At 41.0% G+C, this 22,419-nt stretch overlaps 1 protein-coding gene across 1 annotated transcript; it reads right to left on the reverse strand.

Annotated features, from left to right (window-relative positions):
• Window positions 1-643: 643 nt before the first annotated feature.
• On the reverse strand, window positions 644-22,169 carry LOC145907482 (uncharacterized). Its single transcript, XM_082994887.1, has 43 exons — window positions 22,091-22,169; window positions 21,720-21,794; window positions 21,209-21,399; window positions 20,683-20,826; window positions 20,021-20,205; window positions 19,320-19,515; window positions 18,893-19,024; window positions 18,687-18,821; window positions 18,134-18,272; window positions 17,792-17,910; window positions 17,264-17,413; window positions 16,681-16,851; window positions 16,181-16,360; window positions 15,583-15,709; window positions 14,922-14,986; window positions 14,427-14,529; window positions 14,073-14,175; window positions 13,547-13,664; window positions 13,103-13,239; window positions 12,959-13,040; window positions 12,579-12,752; window positions 10,000-10,074; window positions 9,522-9,674; window positions 9,012-9,203; window positions 8,585-8,730; window positions 8,329-8,419; window positions 7,791-7,934; window positions 7,143-7,388; window positions 6,684-6,848; window positions 6,311-6,391; window positions 5,836-6,032; window positions 5,517-5,649; window positions 5,068-5,284; window positions 4,597-4,742; window positions 4,239-4,333; window positions 3,604-3,796; window positions 3,169-3,310; window positions 2,593-2,780; window positions 2,194-2,292; window positions 1,665-1,841; window positions 1,354-1,449; window positions 1,067-1,192; window positions 644-762 (listed from the first exon to the last, which is right to left on the reverse strand). Exons 2-43 carry the CDS (start codon window positions 21,754-21,756, stop codon window positions 670-672), a joined length of 5,883 nt encoding a protein of 1,960 aa, XP_082851013.1. The 5' UTR covers window positions 21,757-21,794; window positions 22,091-22,169; the 3' UTR covers window positions 644-669.
• Window positions 22,170-22,419: the final 250 nt, after the last annotated feature.

Consider the following 22,419-nt stretch of genomic DNA (forward strand, 5'->3'; position numbering starts at 1 on the left):
AACGAATATAATGACGTCACACTGTTTTGGCGTGACTTTCCCCTCGGTGACGTCACAACGGAGTGCTTGAAATCGAATCGTGGGCTGACTTCTGAAGCGTAACGAATGGCCGCTTCGAGAATTCGTTTGGTTGACGGTGGTGGTGGTGATGGCGTTACGGGGGTGAGCATGAATGACGTATTTGCTTCTGACGTCACGTTGACTTGCGTGTGATGGGTTGATTCGTCGATGAGTGTTGTCTGCGGGCGAAATAAGTTGATAAATTACGAGGAAACGATTGCTGGGAATCGTTGCCATGGCAATATGGGGGTTAGTATTGAAGTGGAGGTTAGTAATGTTATATGTTGTGATTAAGGACATGATCTGAAAAGAAAAGAAACAGTTTAGAGGAAAAGAAGTTTCAGTGAGGTAAGAATATGACAGTATCAGGAGCAAGAATTCAGACTTGAAAACAGTTAGCTCGCATGTTTCGTAGAAAACAAACATAGTTTTGTCAGGATGATAACGATTTATATTCAGAACGTTGCTTGACTGCGTCACTCGCCAGCTAGAAACATTAAGCCCATTTGCCTTCACTGTTAGCAGTAAAGCAATGGAAAAAGATGAAAGTGAATTGGAGCGGAAAGAGACTCACTATGAAAAGGTGAAGAAAGAAGCAAGGAAGAGTGTTTAAGAGTGGGAGGTGGAGTCCTTGGTGGTGACGACCTTCCTGGAGATGGTGTAGGAATATCCTCCACCGCTTCCTCCGGCGCCTCCGCTCGCCTGGTAGCGCCACAGGTTAATTGGAGTTAGCAAAACTCGGTAGAGGGCGTAAGCCACTGTTAGCTCGTTAATACCGAAACCAAACAATAAAAATATTTCTGTTTTTCAAAGTTTAAATTTTCAATGGCCATTGTAGCCTATATTACTTTCATAATGATATCGATTTGTATAGGATGGCAATTTTAGCGTAAACGATAAATAATCGTTTAAACGCATACTAAGCGGCACGTTGAACCTATACTTACCGTGCCAAACCCTTGCATTTAAGCACTATCACGTCAAATACTGGATGTGAAGAACTTACCATGAAACGAGACTTGGATCTGACTTTGTTGAGAGCCGACTCACTGATATCTGCCCTCTCTTCTGCTTCCTCCAGCTCGTGGGTCGCCTTCCTGTACTTAGTCAAGTTGTTGTTGGCTTGTTCCTCCTGAAAACGCCAAATGGTGTAACAAAACCACGACAATAAAATGACCAAAACACTTAAACGGAGCCTCGCAGCGAGCTTTTATTATTTATGGTTGGAAATTTAAATTTAGACTTGGCTAGAAATGTTCTTGTTGAATAATCAAAGTAGTGACGTGTACTTACGGCTTCCTCAGCCATCTTCTTGTATTGTTTCAATTTCAGTTGAAGCTTCTCAACCAACTCTTGCATTCTGACTTGATTCTTCTGATCCTCGTCGGCCTAAACATATGTTTCGATTTGCATTTAACGCCTTGAATTGAGCGAAATTTTGAAAGAATCAAAAGCACAAAGCCATCACCTAAAAGGTTCCTGGAAGCGTTTTGTCGATAAATTAATGCAGTATGTTTATAAAGCATATCACAAAATGTATTTCATACGAACACATATATATAATTTTAAGGTATTAATTATTATAAAAATTACAGAATTCCTACCTGGAAGGTCAATTCCTTGAGGCGCCTGTCCATCTTGCGGTAGTTCTTCAAAGTCTCCGCATGACGGCGCTGTTCAGAGTTCAGCTCGTTCTCAACGTCCTTGAGACGAGCCTGCATTACAGCCAAAGCCCTGCGTCCTCCTTTGAGTGCATTTGCCTCTGCGTCGTCCAGTTTGATCTGCATAAGAAAATTGCTTGCATTCACGCGCGTATGATTAGATTGTTATTTGATTAATTTTTGTACAACACAAATATTGCAAGTTAATATAAACTTGATTTTATCTTATCATTACATGGCTTTCAGTTATAACATTTTAATAAAAGAAAAATAAGTTGTAGCATTTTGTAAAAGAAACATAAGTCACAACATATTTACTGAAAGAAATATAAGTTAAACCTCTTTTTTATTTGAAACAGTTAACATACAGCGTTACATAATGGTTTGTCTTAATTAATATGGTAGTCCCATAGGCGTTGCTCGCTAAAGCAGTAAGATAAGATAAAACAACAATGTAATGCGACAACCATACCGAAATTTCGTGAACTTGAACTTCCAGAGTCTTCTTGATCCTTTCAAGCGAGATGACGTGTTGTTGTTCCTGTCTGAGCTCTTCAGACATTCTTGCCGCCTGAAACACAATTTTTAAACTTAATTTAACGCTTATTAAAATGGTAAAGACCATAATGCGCACGTATTGATCATTAATCCACCGCATATATTCTCGAGCTTACTTATATGTATGTATATATGGATTACTCAATAGGCGTTATAAATACCCCTATACCTTGTAATGTTTGGTTTTCGATACAACCGGTTTTTCAATTACCAATACTGCCACGAACTCACAGTATACGTTACCGTCACCTATTATACCAGAGATCAGTTCTTATCAGGCTTTGCACATTTACACTTTGATAAAGCTACGTACGTCGCCAGTGGCCTTCTTGGCGCGCTCGTCAGCGTTCTTAGACTCGACCAAAGCTTCCTCAAGCTCTGCGCGAAGTTGATCGTTGTCGGTTTCCAACTTCCTGCGTGCGCTCGAAAGAGCGGAGTTTTGAGCCAAGAGAACGTTGATGCGATCAGTGACTTCCATAAGCTCAGACTCGGCGTGTTTGCCTGTGAATACGTCACCGTGTTATATGGAGCAAGGAAGCTAGGATTTAGTACAAAATCTTAAGGACTAATTTCCACGGAAGCATGGTTGATCGGTTTATGAAAACGGGTTTGAAAATCTGATTTAAGTGCATCTAAGTTTGTTTTTTTGTTCATGTGACAAAAGTGCTTGGTATTAGATCCCGTGAGGCGGCATATGTCGGTTTGAAACCCTGGCTGTAATGTATTATATTTGTTGCAATCATCGAAAAGGAATTCCTGCCCAAATTAAACTTGTACGAAATAAGATAAATTAAAGGCTACAAAGACAAATAAAACAAACGGGGTCTTGCTGACAGAATATAGATCCTTAAAATACATTCTGATTTCTATTTGATTTCTATCTTCTTACGTGCACGCTCGTTGGACTCCAGGGCGGATCTGGTTTCCTCCAGCTCGGAAGTGATGATGATGAGTTTCCTCTCCTGGATGCTGTACTGCTCCCGGAGCTCTTCGTGAATGCGCTGATCCTCATCCATTTGATCTTGGATCTCCTGTTAGTTTCAGAAACAGGTTGTCATAAACTATTTTGTAAAAGAATTACTTCCAATTAATTGAACTGCTCCTTCTTTTAAAGGGGCGAGAAACTGTGTGCGTGTGATTACGAAAAACAGTAATTATAATGTTATGCTATATTAACCATTTCCCCTATGCATTGCAAAAAATGCCCCTGGGAGAGTTTGGAGTGTTTTGGTGCTACCCTATCAACTATCAGTTTTTAGCATAAAAAATGGAAAGAGAAAGCAATTGTTTAATTCACACAAAAAAACTAATTAGGACCCCGCACCTTGATGGTGACCTGGAGCTTTCTAACGAGTTTCATTTGCTCAGCCAGATTGCGATTAGCGTGATCAAGGGCCAGTTCAGAGTCGTTGAGAGCAGCCTCCGCCTTCTTCTTTCCTCTCATGGCGTCGTTCCTACTCTTGATCTCAGTCTCCAGACTCGCCTCCATGGAATCGATCGCACGCTGATAGTTCTTCCTGAAGAAGAAGAAGCACCAGAGACGTTGTTACGAGTTGTTTATGCCAATACCGGCAATGGCAAGTTAGAAGGACGAAAAAAAACGCGTAGACCGCGCAAACTGTATTTAGATTCCAATGTGTAAATTTTTCTCCTACAAAAGAGTGATTGCTGGGACTGACATAGATTATTGCACAATCATCCAAGATATTGTTCTTTTTGCAAGAATTGTAGTGCCACGATCCCAAGACCAATCAAAGTTGTCAGTGGAAGAACTATGCTTTATGTCAACATTTCTCTATTTTTATACTGGAGCTTCAACGGCGTTTACGGAAAAATAATGAGTCGCAATTACCGCACGATCATTCTCTAATCAATGCTATAATATCATGTTAGACGTGCTGACGGTCATAGATTCAAAACCACGACACAAATTAACTTGTTAACAGCGTTTGGACCAACCTGGTGCTATCGAACTCTTCGTCTTTCTCTTGGAGCCTGCGGTCGATGTCGGCCTTGACTTGAGTCAGCTCAAGTTGAAGACGGAGCACTCGGCTCTGTGATCCAACAATAAAGAACGAAAATCAAACATACATTCAACGTTATCATGTATTTGTTGCTGCCAGGCATATTTGAATTTCAAAGAATCTGTCCTTCTGGCCCATGGTGTGCCATGCCAGTATAAGTTAACACGAATGCATGCAACAGCTTACATAATGTTGCAACATATACTCCACCAACATATTAACATACATTCATTTCAAATTAACATCACTTCGTTTCAAACATTTCCTGATACTTAACGTTGCCAAGAAATTACCTCTTCAAGCTCCAAAGCTCCCTCCGCCTCTTCAAGAGCAGATCTCAACTCTTCACATTCAAGCTCAGCCTTCTTCTTGGCTTTGTCCAACTCGTGGAGTGATTTGCCTCCAGTTGTCAGCTGGTCAGTGAGGTCGTTAATCTCCTCTACAAGAGAGTCACAAAACGATCAGTGACTTGAAAATAATTGATGAGATTCTCCTGGCAACAACGAGGTCGAAACGCGCGTTTCAAACTTGCTGTTGCATACCCGAGGGGTAAACTTAATGGTGACTTTATCCACAACTTGACTATTAATACAGGAGTAAGCTGATGCACTAAGTTCACACCGCCTGAACCATACGTCTATTTCAACTATATGTCTTCACAAACAATTTTAGCCAAAACAGTAAGTCCCAACGTTTCTTAATAGCAAACTAAACCAAAACGTCGTGTGATGACGTCATGATTGCGCAACGATGACGCAACTTACCGCTTAGGTTCTTGTTCTCCCTCTTGACAATTTCCAAGTGCTCGATGCTCTCTTCGTATGAGGCTTTGAGTTTGAGAATCTCGGTGGAATAAGTCCTCGCCTCACGCTGTGAAGAGTCAAGCTCGGCTTGGAGCTCTTCGACTCTCTGCTGCCACGTGGCGATCTCCTTGTCGAACTGGCGTTGTTTCTTGTCGAGCGCCGAGATTGTGGCGTTGGCCTGAGTACAGAAGAAGGATATTGCAATAAGTATTTGCTTATGAAAGTGTTGCTTTAACTATATTTGGAAATTTGTAAAGCATTTAATTCGCTAAGTTACGTTTACTTTGCTTAAAAGCGTTGGTACATCTTATTAAAGTATTCGAGAATTTTGAACTTGGTTTATCGGTACGTTATAAGCAATAGAGCCAGTTGGATTCATTAAATTCGATACAACAGCACTGTGGTCTCACCCTCTCGATGTCGATCGTGAGATCCTCGACTTCGTTCTGAAGACGGATCTTGGTCTTGTCGAGACTCGCGCATTTGGCGAGAGCGTTCTCAGTTTGTTCTTCCGCTTCCTGGAGACGGATCGCGAGCTTCTTCCTGTAAATCACGATAATTCGTCACAACATAGTAATTGCCTAAGCCTAAATTTCATTAGACCCTGTCTTAGCTACAGAGAGTTAAAATCGTTACAACATAGTAAATGTCAAGGCCCAAATTTCACAATTTATACAAAACCGTGCGTTAAACTATCAGAGATATAAATTTGAAAGGAAAGGTCCTTACTTGGCTTCTTCCAGTTCCTCCATCCTTTGAATGGCATCAGTTTCATATTTCGTTCTCCAGTTTGCGATCTCAGCGTTGGCACGAGAAAGAGCTCTCTGCAATTCGGATTTGCCCTCCTGCTCCTCCTCAACTTGCTCCCGGAGGAGGTCGAGGTCATGGCGCGCAGCTTGCAAAGCGTGATTCAAAGATTGCTTGCTCTGTGGCGAAACAAATTTGTCTGTGATCTTTGATTTTTCTCCAGGAGAAGCTTTCATTGCAAACCCATATAATGCATTAACGGTGTTTAAGTTTTAACATTGGATTGAAACAAAGTTACGATGCAGTGCAACTGCATTCAAGAAAGTACGGGTTTACATTTAACTTTATTGGACGTTTTATGCTATAGACTCTGGTGACGTATTGCAATCTTTGGGCTAATCAGTTGTTGATCGTTGAATTAACTTCGCTCTTACGTCACTGTAAAGCGATTTTCTACCTTAGTTTCTTCGTCCAGCTGACGTTTGAAATCCTCAATCGTCGACGTCATGTTGGATTTGGCGCGAGAAAGGCCATTAACCTGTCAACATAGTAATTTTTACAAATACATGCGAAACACAAAAAAACTTTGCTGTCAAAACTTATCTCGTAAGGTGTTTTAGTAATTTTTACATGACTCAATTTTGTAATTTCCCAAAAAACACTTTCACGTTTTCGTGTTCTGAGCAGTCGCGCAAGATTCGAAGTATTCGCCGACTCGATGTTCGATTCCGCAACATTTCTCGATAGTTTGAACGCGAACACCCCAAAATTGTTTCCACAAAACCCAACAACCATATTCAGTGGTCAAACCATTTTTTTCCCTACACCACCTTGTTCTCAGCTTCCTCCAGCATGTGCGCGGTGTCAGTGTTCTCACTCATCAGCTTCGTCTTCACCATGTTCAGCTCAGTGATGCTGCGAGAGTTCTCCTCCACTCTGATCTTGTAGTCCGTCACCTGTTCCTCCATCACACGGACGCTCGCCTCCGCACGAGCCTTGGGAAGAACAAGAGAAGGATTTTTAAGCGTTCCCAACTTCGTAAATCATTTTCATTTGTCCAAGAAAATAGTGAGGCCATCTCGTTTTGTAGCAAGAGGATTTTTGCTGTAAAACCTGCTGAGCTATTTGTTTACCTACGTTTAACGCAGAATATGCTGAATCAAATTATACTTAACTCTGGCCAATGTACGACATTTACCACAACATTTGCCGGCGGTGTTTACAGAGTTTGGCAAGATGAATACGAATATGTCACTGTGTGAACCACGTGATTTTTAACAACCAATTACCTTTATCTTGCTGATCTCCTCCAGTTGGGTGCTGACGTCGTCAAGCTCCATCTGCAGTTGGGTTCGGTCTTTTTCGACCTTGTTCTTTACGCGGATCAGATTCTCGACTTGCTCAACGAGCTCGTTCACGGTGTCCTGGTGTTTTTTCTTCATCTGACTGATGGTGGCATCACTCTGCATCACCGACTCTTCGTAGTCACGGCGCAGTCTCAGGTAGTCCGACTCACGCCGTTTGATGAGCTCGATCTATAAAATACAAAACTTATTTACTGGAAAATTTCACTGTGCTTTTCAGTGAGTGTACGTTTGTTTGTTGCTCTTTTCTTGATCGCATGTTCCCAATACGACCAATGTTAAGAATAAGAAAAACTGATGAAAAGGTCAGTGTTTCTCATAATTTTTTCTTACGCGACCTAAATATCTTATGTCAAACATTGCGTGACACACACTTTATTTTTATATCAGTTGCGTCTTCTCTGCTTCTGTATTTGTATTATATGTTTCCACCGGGACATTGTCTGCTGGAAATACTGGCTTAGGTTAATTAAAAACGAACATTTAAATACGGGTCTTCATAATGAAAATGCTGAAGGCATGAAATTCGCTGCGACTGCGATGAGGGTACTTTGTTCCAATGATCATAATTACCTGAGCGGCGGTTGCACCTCCAGCTTCCTCGAGCTGCTCACTCAGATGGTCAAGTTCACGGACAAGTTCATTTCTGTTCTTCTCAACCTTGTTCCTGGCAGTGCGCTCCATCTCAAGCTCGCTCTCGGAATCTTCGATGCGGGCCTGTAGGAGTGGAGATGAAACTCATTAAGGCCCGTTGGGTTTCAATTTTTTTCTACTTAAAAAGAGATCTAAATTCTGCCGATTTGATTCAAAATACAAAGTCTTATGCGTGGTGCCCACAGAACAAAACATGTATTTCTGAAACGTACCAGAACGATCCTTTTTATACGGCATTTTGTGTATATTATAGGCAAGTAATCTATTGTAGTTTATAGTTTTAGATCTAAATACTTACAACTACAACTTAGATACGTTTTATAGGTTCGAACCTTGTGCCATGGTCAACACCAATTTTTGTGCGAGTTAGGTAAGTTGTCTTGGCCCAATAAATAGTACAAGTTTTCATGTTCAGTGACAACTGCAGAAACACTATTTCTCGATACGATTTCTATACCTGTAGTTCCTTGACTTTGCGGGTGAGTTGAGTGCACTGGTTTTGCTCGTCCTCAACTCTGCCGTTCAGCTGATTGATTTCGAAGTCTTTCCTGCAAACAGAACGAGTATCAGGATAAGCAAATATCTAACTTCCCCATTCTAATGAAACGTTTGAACCACGGTTTGGGGAAATTCGAGAGCGGTTTGAATAAGAGTGACTAAATGGCTGGTGAATCTCGCCATCACTTTTATTCTGGCCTCACAGTCAGACATACTTGCGAAGAAGGTCTTCCAAGGAGGACTTGTCCTTCTCAAGGTCAGTGATGGTGTCATTGGCGTTGCGAAGGTCATTTTCAAGCTTCCTCTTCGATTTTTCAAGGTCGTTCTTGTGCTTCCTTTCTTGTTCCAAGCTATCCTCAACCTTTACGAAACGAATCAAATGCTTACATTTATTTCGTCAAGTTTTAAATAGAATTCCAGAATATGATGGGGGTGCTATGCTCACAAACTAAAGATAGACATTGCAGCCTAGTTGGATCAGCCACTTGCATGAAACATAACTGTGTTCAAAGATAGGCATAGTTTGAAATATAACATTTACAAAAATTTATACATTAATCGTCTGTTCCATAAAAGACCCAAAACGACAGTGACAATTTAAAAACCTTTAATATCCTCCAATCTATTTAACAAACAACCCACGTCTTCAATCTGTTGCTCCAGCTTGGTCTTGATCTTGCTGAGGTGGTTGGCCTTGTCCTCCATAGCCTGGAGGTCCTCGAGAGTTTGCTGGTTGACCTGATCCAGCTGCTTCTTCTCCTTGTTGAGGCGGGAAATCGACTCATCTCGTTGCTCCAAGTCAACCGAAAGACCGCGAAGCTTCAGCTCAAGGTTCTGAACAGCAATGAGAAATATTTGCGGAAACATAAGGTTTCTGTTTGTTGAAATTGGTGTTTTAAAGCAGACAGATGTAAAAGATCTCGTAATCGAATGTATGCGCTCAGAGATACATCAAAGTGAAATACGTCTTTAAAAGAGGTCACTTTGTCAAACAATTACCAACGCCAATCGCGTCAGCATATTTACGTAACTTTGTGTAATCAAAAAACACAACAATCTTAAGTTTATCAATCGTATTTTAGAAGGAAAAACGTTCAGTTTAGAGAATTGCCCACCTGCTTAACGCAGACATCAGTTCAGAGAATCACCCACCTGCTTATCTTTGTCCAATCGATTGATGTTACTTTCCGCCTCCTCAATGTCATGAGTGAGATCCTGCACCTGGCGATCCAACTTCTTCTTGGCGGCGGAAAGTTGCTCATTGTTTGCCTCTTCCTCCTCCAAGCGTTCCGAGAGATCGGCCACCTATGACGATGAAACAATAGGGTATTATGACGCTTAAGACTTATGTTTTTATGCGATGATACTTTTTGTTGAGTTAGATTGAATCTTGGGTTGTAATCCTGCAAGTATCTTTGTTTGCAGGCGCCTGACTCGATAACCTTTATGCGGTTTTTATCGATTTTTATCTTATGTTTATTCTTCATCGTCGTAGTAGTTGTTGGCGCAGGAACACAAGTGCTTTGATTTTATGCATAAGTGCTACGAATTAAATACACGTTGACACAATGTACTTGGTTGACATTCCAAAAAAATTACACAAAGCCGCAAACATGTTGTCAAGGTTTACCTGGTTTTCAAGATCCTGCTTATTCTTGACCAATTGTTCGTTCCTCTCTTCCGCGTCCGCCAGGTTGTCTTGTTCCTAAACAACATACAAAATATATCAGTAATCTGAACCGCACCACACATGTTGTCAGCGGTTGTCAACATACTGAATTATACAACCCTTGCACATTTACCTCAAAACATAAACGATACTGCTGCATTGGAGGAAGTCTTGAGTTAACACTCTCGCTGACAAACTCCTCTGTTACAATCGGCTCCTCAACAGCGTGCTCGGTGGTAACTGCATTCAAAAGCTGATCGGAATCTTCTTTCGACCCTTGCCTACTCGACTGCTCCGATTTCCCGCTAACACTACAAGATTTTTCTGAGTAACTTTCATCGTGGCTTGATACAGATTTACAGTCATTCATAAGCCATGACGTCACGGCATCAGCTGCACCGTTGTTTGTGACGTCATAATTATCGTCTTCGAGGGACTGTGGTTCCGAATATTCGCTTTTCAGTTCTACCTGCTCTCCTTCAAACGTCAAACTCTCCGCATCTTCGCTTGTGTAGCGATCACGTAGTTCCAGAAGCTTTCCGCTACGTTGGCTGTTCATGAGCGAACACCTGCGCGTTGGCACTGCGTCATCAGCGGCGTCGTGACTTCCGCCAACTTCAATCCTTCGTAAGCTTTTCTCTGACTGATAAAACGAGCTGTGGGTGACGTCATAGGTAGACTCGATGTCTGTGCTGTGACGTGAGCTGTCCGCCGGTGATGACGTATTGGCGGACAGTCTTTTCTGGTCACGCGAGGCACGACTCCTTCGAGTCGTCGTCACTTCAACTTCGTTTGACGTCACTGTGATGACCTCATGGGTGCTGTTTTGTACTTGGTATGATTGTTGTACGTCGTCGGGGTTAATAATGCTACGGTTTCTGGCACGCCGTCTGGTTGGGGAACTCACTACAACGATATCTGACATTGCTGTACAATTTCTGCGTAAGTATGAAGGCTGCTATCTAAACGCTTGTAGTGGATCTTCGCTACTTTCTGACGCGAACATACGACGAACAAACTATAGTTCTCAGGTTCAGCAAACATACAGCCTTTCCAAAGATACGACTCGACTCGGAGAACGACACCTCCCCTATAGGCCGAAAGCTCAAACAATATTATCAAATATTAGCTTAACTATGTTGTAAGGTACGTCGGGCTGTCTGACCCGAACGTTGGAAAAGCAAATAAAATCGTTTTACGGCTTGACAGGTGAAAATATCGTCGCATTACTTTTGTTTCGGACCCTTTCATGTGTTCGTCGCTGTGGTCAGTCTTGGTAAAGCCGGTATTTGAAAGAAATGATTCCGCGTTGTTGCGTTGCACTCGTAAATATTTGAACTGTGTTTGTATGCAGTGCAAACTGGTATTACGAGCTGACACAAAACATTAGTTCAGGCCCGCTTGGTCCCTATATTTTCTTTCGAAGTTTGTGAGCAAACTTCAGTGTATTGTCTGAAATCGTTTTCAGGATTGAAAATATTTTATACTCTTTAATCAACCAACGTAAGGAATCCTCGTTTTCCCTTGCGCAAAATATTTCAATGTTAAATGCTCCATAAAGCAGTTCAAGTCAGAACAGAATCACATATCGCTGTGCTGATGATGGATTATCGGACAAATGGGAAAGGAAAGAACGCGCAGTTTAAATCGCTTGAGTTTCGTAAAGGTGGCGAGACAAAAGAGTTTTGGAGGAGGAAGCGTGTTAACGTCGCTCAAATATACATGTGAAGATTGATTTACGAAATTGGGAGAAAAGGTCAATGGTTTGTACTCGTGGATTCGTCAGTGGCCCTTCTACGGGCAAACGGCGTAGAACAAGCAAATGAAGTTAACACTTGAGACTCAGTATACATAACTTGGTTCTCATAATTGCCTTTTGTCACCAAATCGTCACAAAGATTAAATTGATGACCTTGGATGGCTGTCATTTACCGAAGAGCGTGTGTCGTTTGAAGAGAGGTGAGTTATTCTATCTGAGAGTTGTAATACAAACACTAGAATGCTACCTCTATTTGCTTTGCAGACGGCGAATCCCACTTCCACCGTCACCACCTGTGCTTAAAGTTGACTTCGTCTACTTTGCAAAAGTTGTCAATCATTCCCCAAGAATGGGGAGTGACGTAACGCACGCTTTGCTTGCATTGTGTGGCTTCAGAGAAACTTCATTGTACGATCGTTTTACACCCCCTTGGTATAGGATTTTGACGAAAACGTTATGTTTGCAGCGCGTGCGTGTCGGTATATTCTGCAATACCTTTGCAAGTTAAATAGTGCAAAGTGCAACACTGAAAATGATTGTAGCACAACAATCGAAACGTCTGTTTCATGAAATTCACAACTATTGCATTGGCTATTTTGTTTGCATTGAACATAGTGGCTTGTTGTTTAACATCTAATGCTAATTTTTCCATTGCAGCTGTATTTCTGGAGTATTGCTGATAAACCTACAGCCAAGCTAAGACAGATATGAAGTAAAAATCACTCCCCCAAAGTTCAAAAGTTCCCATGAACGCCTTGCACTTAAAAGCAACAAAACTCACAGCCTGGAGTTGGAGAGTGAGATCGTTCTTCTCTGAGAGGAGGTGGACGCATTTCTCTTCGTACTCCTTCCTCAAGATCTCCTCCTTGGCAAACTTGTCCTTCAATTCGGCAATCTCGTCATCCTTCGCCTTCAGCTCATCCTCCACTCGCACCACATTGAGGAGGGGCTTCACCTGATGACGTCAATCATAGTCAGTTAAACTGTAATGCACGTTCCGCATTGAAACCGCGTTGATGACGCAAAACATCATTACATCACCAATAATTTCTGATTTTTTCCATATGTATACACTTTGTGTCTGTTTTAAACCATTTTACGTAAAATCAGAGCGTTGATGACGTCACGGCTACGTGAATCGCAATAGATGACGTGACATACCTTGGTGTAAAGCTTCCACCACTGCCAATCGCGGAACTGCAAGAATTTGCGGATGTTGCGTTGAATGGCGCGAGCCGCACGTCTGTGACGTAACAAAGAGTATTAGTGACGAAACAAGTAATGTTGTTTGTTGAGCTGACGTACTGGCGTTCCAGCATCTTCCTGAATTCGATCCTCATCAGTTTTCCTCTAACTCTTGATTGCATCTTGGTGACGATGATGGAGAGGATCTCGTCACGCTTGTCCTCAAGATCGGCGAGGACTCCAGCTTTGAAGAAGATCTAAAAACATGTTTTTATTTGTAAAAAATCGCAAGTTTAAACTCGACCTTTTTTCGGTGAGTAATCACTGAATTGAGCAAATTGAATTAACTTGTAGAGAGATAGAGAAGGTTTCCATTGGCGTAACGTCATCTTCAATGCACTCCTTCAAACATTTGAAGACCAACAGGCTACACGCAAAGGCCGACACTTTTTAACAACTTTTTTGTAATTGAGCATATCTCAGAATAAAGTTCAACCACTCTTATAAGCTGAGTCGGCTTAATTTCTTTAGAGCATGATGTATTTTAACACTGCAATACTTTACCTTGGTGTGGCCGATCTTGTACAGGGCAGTGTCCAATTCGACATGAGAGACTACAGTTTCTGTTGCTTTCTTGCTGTCAACCATTTTGGCGACAAGCTTGGCTGCCAGAACTTGGTACCTGCACAGACAAATAAGCAAATTAATCGTTCAGAAGCAATTGCGTCAAACCTATTGGATAACTGCCCCCTTGCTATAAGCCAAAGCCAAGCAACCCCATGCACGAAATCATACAGAAGAGTAAACGTCAGGTCAATTTTGTTTCAAACGACAATATTGAGTTGCAGATGATATTGCACACACTGTTTCGAACTATAAGGTCTCGTCGGGGGAAGCTGGTGACTGTTACACTGATTTCATCTGGTAACTCTGCCCGGAACAGTTTTTTCACTTTTGTCTCACCTACTGTACGACTGTCTGCAACTTATTGAATATTAAGACAGACATGTACTTTTTCACTTATCAGGCAATATATCATGGTTTCGTGGCATTTTTTTCAAGCTTTATAGATAAAAAAAAAGTTATTCACCTCTGTTTGAACTCTGGGTAAGGGAGTCTGTTGGGGAATCCCTTGCGGCAAATACGGATGCCTTCCAATACACCGTTGCACTTGAGCTGGGCCAAGACCAAGTCTGCGAATTTTTAGTTAAAGAATTACTTTGCAACACTTTTCAGAGAGACTACTGCTTCTCGGGCAAATTATTCGCCAAATCCTCGGAAAGGTGAAATACTGGATCAATATTCGTTTCTGTTTTCAGGCCTGGTTTCAGGCCCCAGGTTTAAATGACTTGTGTAAGAGCACGTGCATCTCCATGTTAAATATTTAATGTTTTTTTGGTTAAAACAAACTCTAGTCAGGTTTTTATGTACGAAATCGACTCACGAGCATCCATTGCTCCGGATTGTTTCATCTCGTTGGGGATAATACAACGGACGAAGTGAGGTTTCGTGTTTCTCAAGTTGGTCATCAGCTTGTTAAGTTGTTCCTATCGACACAATAGAACTCGTTACTAGTGTTGTGGGTATTAGGACTAAATGAACATATATCACCCACAATTCTGGTGTGTTATTATATATCTTGTTTACAAATCCCAATACCATTTTTTTGTAGCCGTACTTCTTAAAAGCAAAAATTCTGAGCCTAGTTTGCACTTCCTTTTTGCTAAAAGCAATATTCTCAAGCTAACGTTACAACTAGCATGATGAGTGGTAGTAAGCACTAATACTGGCGCTGATCGTCTTTTACACCTTTTGGAGTTCTAGGAATATGGTAGTAAGCACGGAATTTACTACCGTTAAGGGGTAAAAGTCTGGCTTTCGGTCTAAGATGACAACCGACGTTTAAAACTTAGTTGATTGGTTTGAATTACCAGCTTACCCTGTAAAGAGCAGAGACGGTCTGGAAACTTCCACCCTTCTTCTTCTTCTTCTTGCCGCCGCCACCTAAAAATTAAGTGTCAACAATTTAGTGAGGAATATAGGTGTGTTTTTTTCAGAAACGAACAAGCAAATGGATTGTTGTACTGAAAAGTTTAATGTGTATTTTAAACTTGAAAGTGAATGGTCCATGTTATGGAACCAAATCAACAAAATAGCATTCTAGTACTATATTGCCTCTGTTTTTTCATCGAGTTCTCTCCAACTCATAGAATGATAATATAACTTGACCATCAACAGCCAATACAAAGCTTATGACTTTGGCAACGACACAACAACAGCATTCGATCACTAGCGGTACATCTCCATATGCACCACGTGGTTATTACGTCATTACACATATAACCGTTTGACGTCACATGCCGGCAGCGGCGCAGTCGGGAATGCGTCCAAACATGGAGAGCGAATGTGATGGTGCCGCGGCAGCTGCAGCGACCGGGCGTGAGTAAATTAACTGCAGTTGTCGCGCTGGCGCGGTTGCTGGGCAACTGTCACGTGTTCGTGAATTGTATAGTTTGCGAACTTTGAGTTTAGTTTGGATGAACACAAATCGAGGTGGTGGTTGTATACAATGTAAAAAACAAGCTATTTCGTGTCCTTACCATCTTCTTTGGGTTCTGGAAACAGGCCCTGCATAAGCTTGTTGCTAGACTTTCTAAACAGTTGCAAAACGCTTTCATTAAGCGGGTCCTTGTTCTTGTTGAGCCACCCGTCCACGTTGTAGTCCACCTAAATAAAAAAAAAGTAGCATCATATGTTTTATTGACCTATTTACTTACGTCCTTACTTGTGCTTTTGTTTAACTACTAAATGTGGCTGTTTCAGGCTTGGTTCCGTATGACGTTTTTTTTTCAATACGATAGACAGGCGTGTTAATCAAACAAGTACCAAAACATAACGCTAAGGGCGAACCATATCAACTTGAAGTCTTCCTCCGTCGTTATTTCAACAAAACAATATGTTGTTTCGCGATTGAACCATTTATAAAACAAAACACGCGTTTACCACAATTGAGTTGTTTCCAGTTCAAAATCAATCAAATAATTTTGTTTTTGCTTAGACGATCACAACATTATTTAAGGGAATATTAGGTATTGGCGTAGACACCAATAAAAATTAGAAGTTATCGAGTCAGGCACTTATGTGATGGTGTTTTTCTCACGGGGAATCAAAGAAGGTCAAATAACAAAATGTACTTACAATACCAGCGTAATGGCGAACAGAGAAATGAGCATTTCCGGATTTCTTTCCTGAGACCTTGGGCTTGACGAAGGCATTGGACTTCTTGTCGTGTTGTTCGTACAACTTGTTCTTGAAAGTCTCGTCTGTTGCTTTGGGAACAATCGACTCTTCCTCCAGGATTGAGAAGATTCCCATTGGCTGATGACGTTCAACCATAGTTGTTATTTATTTATGATATTTATATCAGGTAGGAAATGTATATTTTTAACTATCCCATACTTTTCGTGGCAAAATTTAGTTAGTAGAATTGGCAAAATTTATTCTACTGTATATGGGGTAAATTATATTACATAATTGCTGCAAGGAATTGGGAGCTTGAGTACTTTTTGAGCTACAATAATAAACTCATCAAAATTTGAAATACCACACTATTAACAAAATATTGAAAATTTATGTAAACGTAGAGGGCTGCATTTAAATCCCCGTCAACAGTTTATTCTGTGAATATGGCGCTGTACCTTTTCAAGAAGCTCAATGCAGTCCTGAAGATCCATTCCGAAATCGATGAAAGTCCATTCAATTCCCTCCTTTTTGTATTCTTCTTGCTCGAGGACGAACATGTGATGGTTGAAGAATTGTTGGAGTTTCTCGTTGGTGAAGTTGATGCAGAGTTGTTCGAATGTGTTGAACTGCAGACAAGCTTTGTTGTTCGAGACCAATATTTTGACGCAAATATTGTCATAAGATATTTAAAAATGTGCTAATAACTTCAGTAAGGCACAAATCTAAACAGTGACGCCATTAAAAAAATATACAATGTTTTTTTTTCTTCTTTCGAAAGTGATACGTCATACTGAAAACAAGTGAAAAGTTAAACTAAAACAGCTACCAAACGGGCACCAAAAGTTGATTTTATTTGTTACATTGCATTTATAGTATAGTTTGCAGACTTAACCCAACTACAACAGAATATCTTCCTGGCAGCCAGTGCCTTCGTTGTTAAACTTACAAACAACAACGCAATTATTGCAAAGTATGGTGAACCCATGATACATCGGAAGGTCAAATCGGGTTTTGACAGCTTTCAAATGATGAACTTACCTCGAAAATCTCGAAGCCAGCAATATCCAATACACCGACATAGTAGTTTCTCGGCAACTTAGTGTCCAATGTAATGTTCAGCCTGTACACAATCCATCGGAAGAGGTTGTTGTAAACTGCCTTGCCGAGAGCTCCGGTTGAGTTTCTGCACTGAAATGAGTAGATGTAAAATGTAAACTTTTTCCCTTTATATTTCGTTTACTTAAACCAGGGTTGGATGAACTTTCCGACATGCGGGCAAGAAATTAACAAACATTAAGCAGTTAGGCCAAAGGTATATGCGAGTATAAAGTGAATAAAGAGTGTTCACACCCTAATTAACCAACCTACTTTTAACATAATAATGTTCAAAAGCTGCAACCGGAAAGCAAAAAAACGTGTACTAAAATTACATTAAATTGTGGCGTTCTTAAGCATTGCAAAATTATTCCGTCCCCCATAGCGGATCAGTTGAATTACCGAACCCGCTAGACTTGGCCCACAGGCCGGTGGAGTGCTAACAGCGGGATTCTAGCATCTGTTAAATACCTGGTCGACATTCTGTCCCTTTTGTACCATCTCAGTCCCAACCTTGACCCTGGGACGGGTGACAGACTTGCAAAGATCGTTGGAGTTGATACCGAACAGATGAGAGCACTTGTCAGAAACTGTAGAAGAAATTTTATTTAACTGTGCCTTGAAAACATATTTCGTACAAAACGGTTTTTAATGTGAGGATAGTTATAACCACAATTACGATAAAAGCTTGGTGACAATATTACATACGGTCATTTTTAATAGGCTGTAGTCACATATAAAAAATCGATGGTTTTATAACCACTACAGCACTGTGTACCAACACGACAAAGTGGAAATTTGATGCTCGCTTACTCTCAACACTGTCAACCTCAGCTTGTTCATCTCTGGGTTTTTGTTTGTAAGTCATGCAACCGAATACCATTACACCGCACGTCAGTCTGTAGGCGTTCGTTTTCTCCTCTACGGAAAATCCGAGCACATCGAAGGCCTCCTGTCGGTCAGACAAAGAAATATTAAAGACAAACATATTTAAAGTAGTTGTTGGTAGGGTTAGTTTCCACGAAGACGTTTGTGTGAGTTTCTTAATCCACTGTAATTAATTGGTCGTACGTGGTCGTGCAGTGGAAAATGATAACAATTGTCACAGAAACAATTTACTAATTCATTTTTTTACTTGTTAGAAGTAGGTAGCATTGTTTGGAAGGGGTTCAATATGATTAAATGAAGAGTTGACGACCCAAAACTCATTGTGACGCACTATTTGGCGATTCGGGGGCGTTACACCAGGAGATAGTTATATGCCAGAAAAAAACACACCAATGTAGCGAACAAAAACTTGACAACCCTTTTGTAAAAAAAAAGGGTTCGGAGTAATAGCCAGAGAAATATATTCCACTTATCGTACGTCGGTATAATCGAATTCCTGCTTGTCATCCATGTTGTCGACTTTAAGGACCCCTTGGCTGACCCAGCGATAATCCTTCGGGTTGGTGGTGATGCACAATTGCTCGATCAGATCGGCTCTCTCACATGACATTATCTTAGGAACAATGAATGACGTTTAATTTTGGTCCACCAAGATATTTCAAACGACTCTCTCCCTATGGCAACCTGATAGAAGATGTGGTAACTCCTCTCAGCTGCAAGTTGGAAGATGACTCTGCTCTTCTCAAGAAGATACGACTCGATGTCGCCTCCGGAGAGTTTGCCACTTGTTCCGAAATGGATTCGAATGAACTTACCCTGAACCAAAGAATTGAGAAACGTGATTTCATGAATCGAACATTACGTATATTTTATTGTATATGGGGTGGTATTTTGTGGGCGAATAAACAACAATATTGGTAAAAAATTTGGGGTTTCCTTTCCTCGTTGAACATATTTGCTCTAAGGAGTGCCTCGTTATAGCTATAGCTTTGTTAACACAGTGTATAAAGTAGAGAAAATGCCAAAATGACTATACAGGAATCCTTTTTGCAAGAATATTTGAGTAAATTTAGAACTGTCAGGCTAAATGCACCGGACGTGACAAACTTACAAAGCGAGACGAGTTGTTGTTCCTGATGGTCTTGGCGTTACCCCAAGCCTCGAGCACCGGGTTGGTTTGCACGATTTGATCTTCTAAGTTCGATTTCTTCTCGCCATCGGCTTTCTGGGCTGAGCTGGCGGCAATGTTGGCAAAGTACTGAATTACCTTCTTGGTGTTCTCAGTCTTGCCAGCACCAGACTCTCCGCTAGGTGTTGATAAAGAGACAGTTTAAGCAGGGTCAGGCAAAAAACGTCAAGTGTTTTGGATGAACGATTGGCAACATCCAAGTCAAGATGTCGCGGGTTCGAATCCCGGTGTGGTAAGAAAACCGCAAAGTGTTTCTCGTGGTGTTATAAGACAAACGTCGTTTATGGCGCAATAGAAATTACCGGTTTAAAATGCGGTGTGGTGAAAAATACTAAAAAGATACTTTAAAGCACGATTGATTGTTACATGGTCCACATAAATCTTTAAAGGTCGAGCATAACCTAAACGTCAAGAATAGGTCAAAAGTTGACAAGTAAAAAATGGTGACAAGTTAGCCCTTTTTGCTAATACACGTCTGTTTATAACAGTATTAAATATTTCAAGGTACTTGTTATTACCACGGAGTTTTCGGACAAACACCTAAAACACAAACTTTCAGTAACTAAAAGGAGTTGCAGCAATGTATAACCGGTCGTACGACGTGATTGGTCGAGCCCACTCACGTGATCAAGATGGACTGGTTCTCTCGATCCATGAGCATGTCGTGGTAAGCGTTGTCAGCCACTGAAAAGAGATGGGGCGGCATTTCTGCCCTCTTCTTGCCGCGGAACATCACGACCACCTTGGCTCCGTACACTGGGAGCCACTTGTAGGGGTTCACACAGACGCAGAAGAGTCCAGAGTAGGTCTGCAAAGAAAATAGTTTGATTGGAAATTTGTTGAAAAAGATGATGAAAAATGGCTAAATTTGAAAATTCGGAAACAGTTTTGTGAATCTTGGTTTGTGATAAATTGACAATGTATATTGTTATTGTGGCAATGTGTATTGTTATTGTGACAATGTGTATTGTTATTGTGACAATGTGTATTGTTATTTTGACAATGTGTATTGTTATTGTGACTGTTGTTAAATCAGACATGTTGTAAATCATTCTTGGTTGGACCAGAAAGGCAAGGGCAAGTTTTTTTTTCCGTTTTTAGTGTCACCTTTGTTGTAGCATCAATCACAATATATCTTAAAAAAGACCAGTAACACGTTTTTTATATTCAACTGGTAGGCAGTATCCTAAGAAAGGTTGGAGAAATAACGAACAAAATGTCAATCCTATTAAATAGTTTCCCTGCCAAATGGAAGTTTTGAGTTTCTTCAAAAACGTTTACTTACGTAAATCCTCATGCTGGCATAGCGGGATCTAAGATTGTAAAGCACGGAGGCTTCGTTAAGATGAGTCATGTTGGCCATGTCAGAAGCCTGCTCAAACTTGGGAGGGTTCATCAGCTGTACGTCATCCTCCTTCACCGTGATGGTCTGATGACGTAAAACGTAGTGACGTCACAAGTGATGAAAAAAGTTTGCAACATTTTAGCCCAAAACGATTAAAATGGGGCATTGAGCAGAATGGAAGTTTTAATTCGCAAAGGAACAACATGTATGTCTTCAAATAAAGGTTGCTTTAGATTAAACGCTGAATTTAAGTTTTAATATCTATAAAAGTAATATATGTTTTGTTCAAACGAATGTAAACTGCTGAAACGCACTACTTCTTGTTACACTGTTCGTAAATTACAGTGACAAAATTAACTCCATGATAGAATTGTAAGCTTGCTGCTCCGTTACAGAAACAATTCCTCTTTCAAGATATTTCTGCCTATAAATACTCAAAAACATTTATACTGCTAGAAAAACTTACCTCGTTCTTAGCTGTTTTCACAGTTACTTTGCCACCGCTGCTGTCCAAGACCTCAGCCTTGATGTAACCTTCCTTCTTATGCGGAACCCATACACTCTTTTTGCCATCGTATTTCTGAGCGGCGAATGCGATCAGTTCCTTCTCGGTGGGGGCAAGGAATGGCATGGGGTCATCCCCAGGTCCGCATTCTCCTACAAGTGTAAAAGTTCAAGTCGGGTTGAGTTGAAAACATTTTTAAGATTCAGACAACGACTGTTTGTGAAAATATTTCGGTAGAAATGTCATTGGTCTTTGAAGGTATCAGCCGAAATAACAAATATTAGGGGCAAGGGTTATCATAGAGTTATCCCAAGGTCCACGAACTCTGTTATTCAACTAGAAGAATGCCTGTATTTCGAACTAGCATGAGTTTTTAGGCAAGAAGGTAAATCAATATAATTTGTCTTTCTTGCAGGTTGGATCGACGTCGGAAGTGCGCATGTCCGAACAGATTCTTTGGAGGTCAACCCACCTTTGGAGGTCTCCTTGTTGGAGGGCCGCGGAACCATGGTGAAACAGATGTGTTTGTGACGTCAGAAAGGAAAGTCTGGAAGAGATAATTTTGTTTTTTTAGATAAAAATAGTCATTAATAAACTACCGCCTTGTTTCAAAGCATGGTAAAAATATTCATGATATGAAACCACTTATATATTCTTAAATGTGTGTCTAACTGTAATGTAGACAACTGCATCACATTGCAACCTATTGTACAACACCTGACCCTTATACAAACAGAAGACATGCAACATATTATTAATTAAATGTCTGACCGCAATTAACACTATTAATTACGACAACCATAACACTCATAAAACCTCCAAACGCAAAAGCATTTTCCTTACCAGGTAAAGATTAGGTATGTGAATACCTATGACCCAAAGCTTCGTCGCTGTCCCCTTTATACCGGCACACGGGGGACTGAAGAAAAACGTCGCTAAGTTTCCATGACCATAAAGCGATGTGACATGACCGGCTCGCATGTGATTGGTGGTTTAACGCAACGCCGCCTGTTGCCGAATCCTGGGGGACCGCCAGGAATAAGTTGACGTCGAAGGAAAAAAAGTGTGTGATTGATGGCGTGTGTGCAGGGCATGGAGCATCTGTGTCCGCACCGCGTCCCCGGGGGCGCCCGGCAACGCGCGAGCTATGCTGCGTCATAATGCGCCTATGT

The sequence above is a fragment of the Ascidia mentula genome, chromosome 6 (assembly GCF_947561715.1).
Source record: "Ascidia mentula chromosome 6, kaAscMent1.1, whole genome shotgun sequence".
NCBI classification, from domain to species: domain Eukaryota; kingdom Metazoa; phylum Chordata; class Ascidiacea; order Phlebobranchia; family Ascidiidae; genus Ascidia; species Ascidia mentula.